The 9949-nt window shown below is 47.8% G+C and overlaps 3 protein-coding genes across 3 annotated transcripts; 1 reads left to right on the top strand and 2 right to left on the bottom strand.

The window, feature by feature from the left end:
* Nucleotides 1-2924: 2924 nt before the first annotated feature.
* Nucleotides 2925-5643, top strand: LOC115393172 (endonuclease domain-containing 1 protein-like). Its single transcript, XM_030098029.1, has 2 exons — nucleotides 2925-3285; nucleotides 3805-5643. The coding sequence occupies exons 1-2, from the start codon at nucleotides 2998-3000 to the stop codon at nucleotides 4438-4440; spliced, it is 924 nt and encodes a 307-aa protein (XP_029953889.1). The 5' UTR covers nucleotides 2925-2997; the 3' UTR covers nucleotides 4441-5643.
* Nucleotides 5644-5717: 74 nt separating this feature from the next.
* On the bottom strand, nucleotides 5718-6996 carry LOC115393174 (DELTA-sagatoxin-Srs1a-like). The gene is made up of 3 exons (XM_030098031.1): nucleotides 6858-6996; nucleotides 6407-6528; nucleotides 5718-6289 (listed from the first exon to the last, which is right to left on the bottom strand). The coding sequence occupies exons 2-3, from the start codon at nucleotides 6508-6510 to the stop codon at nucleotides 5830-5832; spliced, it is 564 nt and encodes a 187-aa protein (XP_029953891.1). The 5' UTR covers nucleotides 6511-6528; nucleotides 6858-6996; the 3' UTR covers nucleotides 5718-5829.
* Nucleotides 6997-8014: 1018 nt separating this feature from the next.
* Nucleotides 8015-9286, bottom strand: LOC115393409 (bryoporin-like). The gene is made up of 3 exons (XM_030098394.1): nucleotides 9133-9286; nucleotides 8860-8984; nucleotides 8015-8529 (listed from the first exon to the last, which is right to left on the bottom strand). Exons 2-3 carry the CDS (start codon nucleotides 8961-8963, stop codon nucleotides 8103-8105), a joined length of 531 nt encoding a protein of 176 aa, XP_029954254.1. The 5' UTR covers nucleotides 8964-8984; nucleotides 9133-9286; the 3' UTR covers nucleotides 8015-8102.
* Between the last annotated feature and the right edge of the window lie 663 nt (nucleotides 9287-9949).

Genomic DNA, 9949 nt, shown 5'->3' with positions numbered 1-9949 from the left:
CCTATTTTTCTGTTAGAAACTCACCAAGCGCAGACTCTTGCTCTTGCTTGATTGTTGTAATTCTTGGTATTTTGCCTATAACTTTACTGATTGCAGCTTTCAGACGATGGTTAAAGTTAAATCCGTCATCTCCGATACGCGCAGCGATAGCGTCACTTCCGGTTTAGCCACCGGAATTCGCCAAAAAAATTTGAAAACAAAAAGCGGCAACGCTGATTGGCTCGGTCGTTTCAGGACTGCTGTGAAATCCCCTGCTATGGGCTCCTACCCAGACTGAGCTCATCTTCAAAATCCAAACGGATGAGGAGCGGGCGGGTCTGGTTTACGAGGCAAAATGATGGGGGAAAATTGAGAAAAAAAAAAATTCTAATTTGCACTTTAATCATGGGGTAAGGCTAATGATGGTTGCAAATTGAAAATTTGATTTTTGATATTTTCTGATAATTTCCACTTTATTTTGGAGGTATAGCTGCAGTAAGACCACTGATGAGGGAAAATTGAAAAAATTTTTTTTTGATAATTACCTCCGCCAAGGAGGTTATGTAATCACTTTGGTTTGTTGGTTTGTTGGTTGGTTTGTTATCAACATTATGGAAAAAGTTATAGACGGATTGCAATAAAACTTTGTGGAAAGGTGGGTCTTGGGCTAACTTAGAATCCATTAAATTTTGGTGATGATACGGATCACTGTCTGGATCCTAGAATTTTTTAAAGGATTCTTTATAATTGAGAGATAGGGCAGTCTATGACATAGTTAGGCAGGCCCGCCAACAGGAAGGGGGGGGGGGGGGGGGGGGGGGGCAAACGGATCTGTTTTCCTGGACCCAGGGTTTGTTTTCCCGGGCCCAGAATTAAAAGTGGGAGGGCCCATCCAGCACCCCACTCACGGCTCCCGACGCAGCATGCAGCACTCCGATCACACCCCCGATCACAATGTTGTTTCGTTATATATGGTGTTCTTATTGTTGTTGGTGACTGATTTGAGCTGTGGCGGAGGTCTGCGCTCTCTGAGTGCCAAATTCTAGTTTTCACTTTAATAAGGTAGTAAGGCCATCATAAGACCAACAATGTGTGAAAATTGAAAAAGAAATTTTTTTGATAATTTTCTCTCCATTTTGGAGGTAAGACCATCAATAAGTGAAAATCCCCCCCAAATTTTTAAATAGTAAGACCAACGATGTGGGAAAATTGAAAAAGAAGATTTTTTTAATAATAATTATAATAATAATAATACATTTTATTTATAGGCGCCTTTCAAGACACTCAAGGTCACCGCACAACGAAACAAGATAAAAACAGTTTCAAATACATAGGTTAAAACATAAAAAAGTGTTAAAATGAATTTACGAATACAAGTTTACCGGATTAAAACAGAAGGAGGACTGGAGATCAAAGTGAGTAAGCTTGTCTGAACAGGTGGGTTTTGAGAGAGGATTTGAAAATGGGTAATGAGTTGATGTTTCTGATGTCAGGAGGGAGGGAGTTCCAGAGGCGGGGAGCAACACGACTAAAGGCTCTGGAGCCCATGGTGGTCATGCGGGCAGCGGGGATGGTGAGACTGAGAGATGAGGAGGATCTTAACGACCGGCTGGGGGTGTTTATGTGGAGTAAATCAGTGAGGTACGGAGGGGCGAGGTTATGGAGGGCCTTGAATGTTAACAGAATGGTTTTGTAAATGATACGGTGAGTGACTGGAAGCCAGTGAAGCTGTTGGAGAACTGGGGTGATGTGGTGAGAAGAGGGAGTCCTGGTGATAATTCGGGCTGATGCATTCTGGACCAGTTGGAGTTTATGGAGGGATTTAAGTGGAAGACCGGAGAGAAGTGAATTACAATAGTCGAGACGGGAGGTGACAAGAGAGTGGACCAGAATGGCGGTGCTGGCAGGAGTGAGGGAGAGACGGAGACGATTAATGTTACGAAGATGGAAGTAAGCAGATCGGGTGATGTTGTTGATGTGAGTTTTAAATGACAGAGTGCCATCAAGGACGACACCCAAACTCTTGACCTGCGGGGAGGGAGAAAAGGCGGAGTTATCAATGGTGATGGTGAAGCTATTGATTTTGGTGAGAACTGATTTGGAGCCAGTGAGGAGAACCTCAGTTTTGTCGCTATTCAGTTTGAGAAAATTAGAGGAGAACCAGGATTTGATTTCCTGGAGACAGACACAGAGGGAGGTGGGGGCGAGGGTGAAGGTGGGTTTGGAAGAAAGGTAGATAATTTTTTAATAATTTTTACCTTGTTTTGAAGGTAAGGCTCTCGTAAGACTATTGATGAGTGAAAATTGAAACATTATTTTTGGATCATTTTTACCTTAATAAGGAGGTAAGGCCATAGTAAGACCATTGATAAGTGAAAATTGAAAAAAAAAATGTTTTTGATACTTTTCACTACATTTTAGATGTAATTGATGACAGAAAATTGAAAAAAAAATTATATGCTTTTTGAAAATTTTCACCTTAATAAGGAGGTAACACTATAGTAAGACCAACGATGGTTGAAAGTCGTTGGTCGTGCATTTTAATCTTAATTAAAATAATCTTCTACAGTAGTAAACATGAAAAGCCCTCCTGATTGCTCTGGCCAAGACTCTTGAACGCTTTACTGCTTTATGTCCCGTTTATTTCCCACTCGGTCAAAGGTCATTCCGGATGAGTAAAGTCAGTAAACCAGGTCAGGAGATCACAGGTACGACACGTGGTGTGATCATGAACAGGCTGTGGAAGTTTCACCGAAATGAGAATAGAACATTTTGAACCCTGGACGTCCTCAGCAGGTCTGAAAGGCTCCAGGACCAGCCGGGTGTACAAAGGTCAGATTAAACTGGTTTTCGCTGACGCGCTGCAAACACCTGTTTCCTTGAAACTGAAGAGGAAACCAGACCGATCAATGCTTCTGCTTTTGTTTTCTCTCTCTCTCTCTCTCTGCCCATAAAAAGGAGAACTGCTGTCTGAGAGCGGAGTTTCTCCACACTGGAGCTGGTTTCAAGAAAGGAGAGATGCGCTGTTGGTGCGTCCGGCTGGACCCGGCCCTCCTGGGCCTCCTGGCCGCCTGCTGCGCCCTCTGTGCGGCCGACGTCGGGGATTTCGCTCCGTGCCTGAACTTCTTCTACAAGGCCTGGCCTCCCAAAGGTCTGACTGGGACCCCCATCTGCCAGCGGTTCTCCAACCGGTACCACTTCGCCACCCTGTACAGCCGGCCGCGCCGAGCGCCCTGGCTCTCCGCCTACGTCTACTCGGTGCCGTCTGGAAAGAGGCCGGCCGACTGCTGGAAGTTTGAACCACAGGTGAATATGAGCATTTGCTGGTACTCCGAACAAAGGTCAAGAAAAAAAAAACTTTGAATTTCTGAAAAATTAATGATAAAAAACAGAAAAGACAAATTAAGAGTATCGAACAATAAGTAGAATGTTCATTTGAATTGACACACACAGTAGGAGAGTGTGTGTGGGTGTGTGTTCCACCTCAAACAGCTTCGTGCTGCTTTGCATAACAGATCAGGAGTGGTAGTGACTTCTGCCTCTGTGGTTAAAACTGCGACGAGCAGGCAAACATGTTGAGGAACGAACTGCAAAAGCGACAACCACGGAACAGAAATAAAACACGACAGAGAACAGCATGACCACAAGTCTCTACAGCTGCAAGACGAACACACTCTGAAAGCCACCAGAGCAAAGAAACAGGTCAAAATTAACACAAAGACAAACAGAACAACAGCAGAATGGCTAGAAAACACAAACTCAATGTTCCTAACAGACAAAACACAGCTGCAGTCTGATATCTTCCCTCTTCTGGTGACTCGCCAGCTGGCCTACCCAGGAGCTGATGGGAACATGGCGCCCTTTCCCCCGGGACCCCTGGACCAGAACGTGGTGGAGAGCCAGGCGGTGGAGCCGGACTACATCCACTCCTCGTACAACCGCGGCCACCTGAACCCCAGCCTGCACCACCAGAGCCACGAGCGCCGCTTGGCCACCTTCACGCTCACCAACGCCGTGCCTCAGAAGATGGGCTCCAACCAGGGCCCCTGGGAGTCCCTGGAGCAGGTCGTCAACAAGTCCCTGTCGGCGTTCTGTCTCGGCGAGGCCTACGTGGTCACCGGCGTCATCCCGTACAAGGAGGACGACCGCTGGCTCAGGAACCACCGCGTGGCGGTGCCGGAGTACCTGTGGTCTGCCTACTGCTGCCCGGAGTACAACCAGAGCCTCCCAGACTGGCTGAGGGACGCCTTCCCCACCTACGCTGCCATCGGCCGCAACGACCCCAACAGCACCGAGGAGATCGTGCCCATCGACAAGCAGGCCAAGAAGGCCTTCCTGGGGTACGACGTCCTGCGCATGCCGCTGGACACACTGGAGATGCACCTGAAGGACCGGCTGAGCGCCGACTTCAGCGTGTTCTATGAGCAGTGTGGCAAATCTGACCCATCCCGAGAAAACTGATCGAAATCGTGAAACCACTAAAACCGACCTCTATGGGAAGGATCCGCTCAACCGGATCCTCTCTTCAAAAGAGAAGAACGTCTTTCCGGGCATCCTTCATACTGTCAGAGGGGTTTACAAACAGCCTGAAGATCTTTGGACCAAACAAAAGAACTTGTTGAAACAAGAGCGTCAGAAAGGATTCATTGTGTTTAAGGTTTGTTCAGGTTTTCTGAAGGTGAACGTGGAGATCGTATTAGGCTGATGCATGAGCGATAATCCAGCGGTGAGACAGTGGAGACGAACAGAACAAGACTAACTGAAGTAAGAATTTATGAGAAACCTGAAGATAAACACACCGCGAGTCTTGATTTTCTGAGTATGTGAGTGAACCCTGTGCATTGATCAGACAGTTCATGGGAAATCCCTCAAATTAGCCAGCAGGGGGCGTCACTGTGCAGCACATTGGCAGATCCTGTTTATTTTACAGTACTACAGTTGTGGAGATGATTTAGAAAATTCAGGATTTTTGTCATTTTGAGAAGTTTTAGGACACTTTGGTGGAGATTTGATTATATAGTGAATATGTAATGGAGTATTTATACTGACGTTCAGGTCTAAGTCTGTATCTTTCAATATTTCAGCGGTTTGGCCGACAGGGTTAAATCTCTCTGGAGGGAGCATTCTTCAGCCCAACTCAGTCTAATCTCTTTATCTGTGATCTCATTAATCTCATTTTGTTATGAGAGCGACTGAGCTCCTTTAGGTAACGACGGCTTCAGGCTGGGAGCTGAGCTGATCCACCACGACGGACCGGTCTGTGCTGCCAAACCCTGCTGAGGCCGACCGGCGCCAGCCAAAGGCTCAGAAACTGGTTCTGCGCTGCAGGGACCAGCAAAGAACCTAAAACACGAGTAATTACCAGGGATCAATCACTCCGTCGGTACAGTCGGTACAACTCGTAATGCCTCAAGTGAAATCAGAAGAAATATCAAGACAGGAAAACTGAGGGGAAAAGTTAAGCTTTTTTATGATATATTGATATATTGATAGGAATGGATATGTAAACCATTTTGAACTCAGGCTGTAGAGTTACAGGATTCCTTCTTTGCACTGTTTATATCCTCTTCTTAAATCATGTATAATTAGAACCAGTGCTTTTGAAACCACATCCTCCACTGGAGCATGTTCTTTAATAAAAGAGATGTGACTCATGGAAACGTTAACCAGCAAGACCAGTTCTGCTCCATCGCTGTCCTGAAATGATCACACACACACACACACACACACACACACACTCATGGTTTCTCGTGTCAGACTGGATTTATTGTATCTGCGTGTGTCTCAGGGACAAACTTATCCAACACTGCTGCAAAAAAAGAAAAACAAAAGAAGCCCCTGCCGACCCGGTCAGTACGGGCTTTGCCCTGTGGGGGGGTTGAACATCTTCTCCCACACCTCCACCTTCATCATGCACCTGCCCAGGGGCGACATGGTGACCATGAGGTCCAGGTATGTGCCCTTGAAGACCAGCACGGAGCCCTTGGCCTCCTGCCGCTCGAAGGCCACCTGCTCTTTGTTGAAATACATCTCCTTGTACAAGACCTCGTCGACATCCCTCGACACCTCGTAGATGCCGACGGCGGCCCAGTTTTTGTACATGTTTCGGTCATACGGCACGGAGAACATGATGGCGATCCGGTCCTTGGGGTTGGGGCCGGGGATGCCCTTACCGAACACGCTGTAGCTCAGGACCCCCACCGCGCCCTCGGCCTTGCCGGTGTTCTTGGTGAAGGAGCAGACCTCGGTCCTGAGCGGGCGCACGGTGGGCTGCGGTGGGCTGTGACAGTGTCCACTCTCCAGGAAGATCCTGATTTCAAGGTGGAAACCGGTGAAAGAAGTCGGTTAGCCGAGGGGGAGGTGCGCACCGTCTTCTCATATCTGGATTGGTTGGAGAAATGCGACGTAGAGCTGCGTTGGCACTTACTTGGGGTCGATCAGACAGAAGTTGGAGGTGTGGTTGGTGATCTCGATGGACACATTCCTTCGGGTCTTCAGGTTGGCCGCCAGAGCTTCGGCTGTTTCAGACATGTTGCTGCTTTGTGGACGCTGCAGTGGAGCACAGGAGGAAGAGGTAGAGGTGTCAGAGTTACAGCTACAGCTACAGTTACAGTTACATACAGCCTTGTTTGATGACAATGAAGGGAGCAAAAAACAATAATGCTAATTCCTTAAAATGCCAGTAGTCCGTTTTTACTCCTGCATGAATGCATCTACCAACTCAGTTTGGGCTCTCTGGTGGGCCACGGGCCATATCTTTGACCCCCTTTAGCTTCAACACACAAACCAATGCCAACAATAAAACATGCAGAACTCCCAAATGCACCTCCAACATATAGCTATCTACAGACAATGCGGGAAGATAAAAACCAGCTCACCTGTCCGGATCAGGTGTGTAGCCGCTCGCTGCTTCAGTGCCGGCCGAGAAACACCGTGTGAAGCTTTAGATGCTGGGATGTGTCTCCACCCACAGCCGAGACCTGCTCCCCGCCACGCCCTGCCTCCGCATGAGCGTCCCACCTCAGGTATGTGTGAGGGCGGCGTGCAGACACAGGGTGTGGTCAACAGCCACGGTGTAACTGTTGTTTTTCTTCTTTTATTTTCATGCCAAGCAACAATCTGGTCGGTTAAGATCTTCCTGTGACTGCGAGTGGCCTCATGCGCCACGCCCGTATGCCTCACGGCGTGGGAGAAAAACACGTCTCGTCGCTCAGGTCAAGCAGGTGAAAAACAATGAGAAAATCCAACTTTATCGAGGAAGTGATCATATCTGGAAAGTTATGCACGACTGTAGCGTTAGGACGAATGCTCATTATGGAACCTTGTCCCAAATTTCTGCTTCACGCTTCTCCTGATGGTGAACGAGATCATCTTCACCGAGATCATTAGTGCATGGAAAAATTAATGTCACTGTGGAACACCGTCTCCCATAGCGCTTCAGCCATCTGGTGATTCCAGGTGCTGACCTGACAGTGTGTGTGTGATAAGAGTGAATGCAATTTCTACCTGGACAGGTGAGCAGGACACACACACACACACACATTCACACCTATAGGACTTAAGGAGTCACTACTTAACTTCAAATTCAGGGATTTTGTACTGTGAGAGGAAAATGTGTAAAGATATATTTTATTCGTTGCAAATGGTCTTATTGAATATTTGCTCTTAAATATTAAACTCATGCTGGGAAAAGGCCTCGACCTGAACCACACCGAAACTAGTGGAGCCCATCAAACACTGGCTTTAACTGTGATTTCACATCACAATACTTTTATGGCAAATTTTGAATAAATATCAATTGTAGGAAAATACCAGCTGTATTTGACCAGTTGTCCAATTAGCTTATGGCTAACACGAGCTCTAGTCATCTATTCTTATTTCAAATACGTAAAGCTAACGTCTGTAGCCTAAATTTCCATGTCTTTACCTTCAGTCAGTCGTCTGGTTTTTGTTAGCTAGCGTTTCAAAGTGACATGTTTGTGAAAAGGATTGCACTGCAAATGTTCCGGTGTGAAGAGAAGAAAAAGAGACTCAGTTTGATTCAGCGGTGTTTTATTCATTTCAAGCACAGGGACACATGCGTGTGGATTTGAATGCTTCCTGTGGCTGCTGGCGCTCGTCCCTCAGGACATCTTGTCGTACAGCTCGAGTTTCATGATGGCGCAGCCGCCGTCGCTCATGGTGGCCCGGACTTCCAGGTCTTCTCCGCGGAAGACGATGCCGGCGCCGTCGGCCTTGTGGCGCACAAAGTCTGTCTGCTCCTTGTCGTTGTACATGTGCTTGAACAGCTTTTCGTCACAATCCTTCTTGCCCTTGGTGAGGCCCACCCCGAACCAGTTGACGTAGAAGTTGTAGTCGAACGGCACGGAGAACATGACGAAGAGCTGACCCACCCGCCGGCGGTTCTGCCTGTCGAACAGCACGTAGGTGAAGACCCCCACGGCGCCCGACGCCGTGTTGTCGTCCTTGGTGAAGGAGAACACCTCGGTCTTGTTGGGGATCAGGGTGGGCTGCGGGGGGGCGAAGCTGAAGCCGCTCTCCATGTGAACCCTGGAGGGGGGGGGTCATATAGAGTAAACAGTCAGAGCATGTCATCTTTTCCATCTTGCCGCTGCTGCCGGTGTGCATGGCTGCAGTTCGTTACATGGCCACACCCACTTCACTTCATGTCGGCTTGACGTTCAGGTTTTCATAGGAGCAGACGGGAGTACAGTACACGTGAGAAACGAAGCTGTAAACCACTCCAAATGTCAGGAAACTTCCTCAGTATGTCAGAATACAGTGAGGCTGTCTCACTCTCCTGTCGAGAGGCAGCAGTGAGGCTCTGATCAGAGTCATGGGTGAGAGAGATTAAGATCAGTCCCGGACTCCCAGGCTTACATTGGTTCGATGAGGCAGTATTTGCCGGTGACGTTGGTGATCTCCACGGTGCAGTTTCGGTTGGTGCCGATGGTGTGGGAGTGGGCTTCTGCATTGTCAGGCATGGCGGCGGCTGCTGGAAACCTCTGCACCAACAAAGACAGGACCATCACATGGTGACAGCTCAAACTGCTGCAGCCGAGGCAGAGAACATCTTTACAGTAAAATCACTACTGGTCAGAAAAGTAAAGTTTAACGAAGGCTGGCTTTAGGTATGGAGAGAGGAGAACTTACTCTGCTGGATGTCGCGCTGGCAGGATGGTGAGGAGTCCTCTGACAGGCAGGAGAGCCAGTCTGGATGTGAGAGGAGTGAGAAGTCACACCCACCCGGTCACACCTTCACCGGAGGAGGAGGAGGAGGAGGAGGAGGAGGAGGAGGGCGTGTCCCTGCCGTCTGCAGCAGCTCGGGTGGGGCAACCTGTCCGATCGGCTCAGGTGAGTTGACACTGGCCGATTGTCAAACCTCAACTCTCACAGCACAAAACAGAAATGTTCAGTGTCTCAGATGTGACGAGGATTCAAAGTCCAAAGAGGCCGACACCTGGAGAACATGAGTCGTCCGGACCGGTTCATCACAGGAACAATGTGTCTTTTCACTCTGTCAACTGTGTGTGTGTGTGTGTGTGTGTGTGTGTGTGTGTGTGTCAGCATGCACTTACTGGAAGTGAAGCAAAAAATGTAAAAGTGCATTCCAATCCATTTTTTTTCTTTATAAGATTAAAAAGAAAATGCTGACTTGGACAAAATTGATCTGCAGTGAGCAGAAACAGATATAAAATATAAGAAATATTAATACATTTTAATAGTATTTGAATCTCTTTGCCGCTTGTGATCAACCAATATGTTTCAGGATGATTTTCACTGTAATGTTTCATGTTCCTTCCTCAGAGATGCTTAAACTGAACTTATTTCCTGACTGTTCTGAAGAAAGAAGAGTTGCAGGATGGGATTCAAACCAAGCCTGCAGAGCAGAAAGAATCGCAGCAGAACAGCGCCCTCGTGTGGTGATAGTGTGGATCACTACGGGCTGGCTCCACAGACTCCAATTCAA

The sequence above is a fragment of the Salarias fasciatus genome, chromosome 8 (assembly GCF_902148845.1).
Source record: "Salarias fasciatus chromosome 8, fSalaFa1.1, whole genome shotgun sequence".
Classification (NCBI taxonomy): Eukaryota; Metazoa; Chordata; class Actinopteri; order Blenniiformes; family Blenniidae; genus Salarias; species Salarias fasciatus.
This window is presented reverse-complemented; position numbering and strand designations above follow the sequence as displayed.

Excerpts from the sequence above, each read along its gene's own strand:
- LOC115393172 (XM_030098029.1), top strand. The coding sequence starts at position 2,998 with ATGCGCTGTTGGTGCGTCCGGCTGGACCCGGCCCTCCTGGGCCTCCTG. Across the intron at positions 3,286-3,804 it reads GCTGGAAGTTTGAACCACAG|CTGGCCTACCCAGGAGCTGA; the intron begins GTGAATATGAGC and ends GTGACTCGCCAG.
- LOC115393409 (XM_030098394.1), bottom strand. The coding sequence starts at position 8,963 with ATGCCTGACAATGCAGAAGCCCACTCCCACACCATCGGCACCAACCGA. Across the intron at positions 8,530-8,859 it reads TACTGCCTCATCGAACCAAT|GGTTCACATGGAGAGCGGCT; the intron begins GTAAGCCTGGGA and ends CCCCCCCTCCAG.
- LOC115393174 (XM_030098031.1), bottom strand. The coding sequence starts at position 6,510 with ATGTCTGAAACAGCCGAAGCTCTGGCGGCCAACCTGAAGACCCGAAGG. Across the intron at positions 6,290-6,406 it reads TTCTGTCTGATCGACCCCAA|GATCTTCCTGGAGAGTGGAC; the intron begins GTAAGTGCCAAC and ends CCTTGAAATCAG.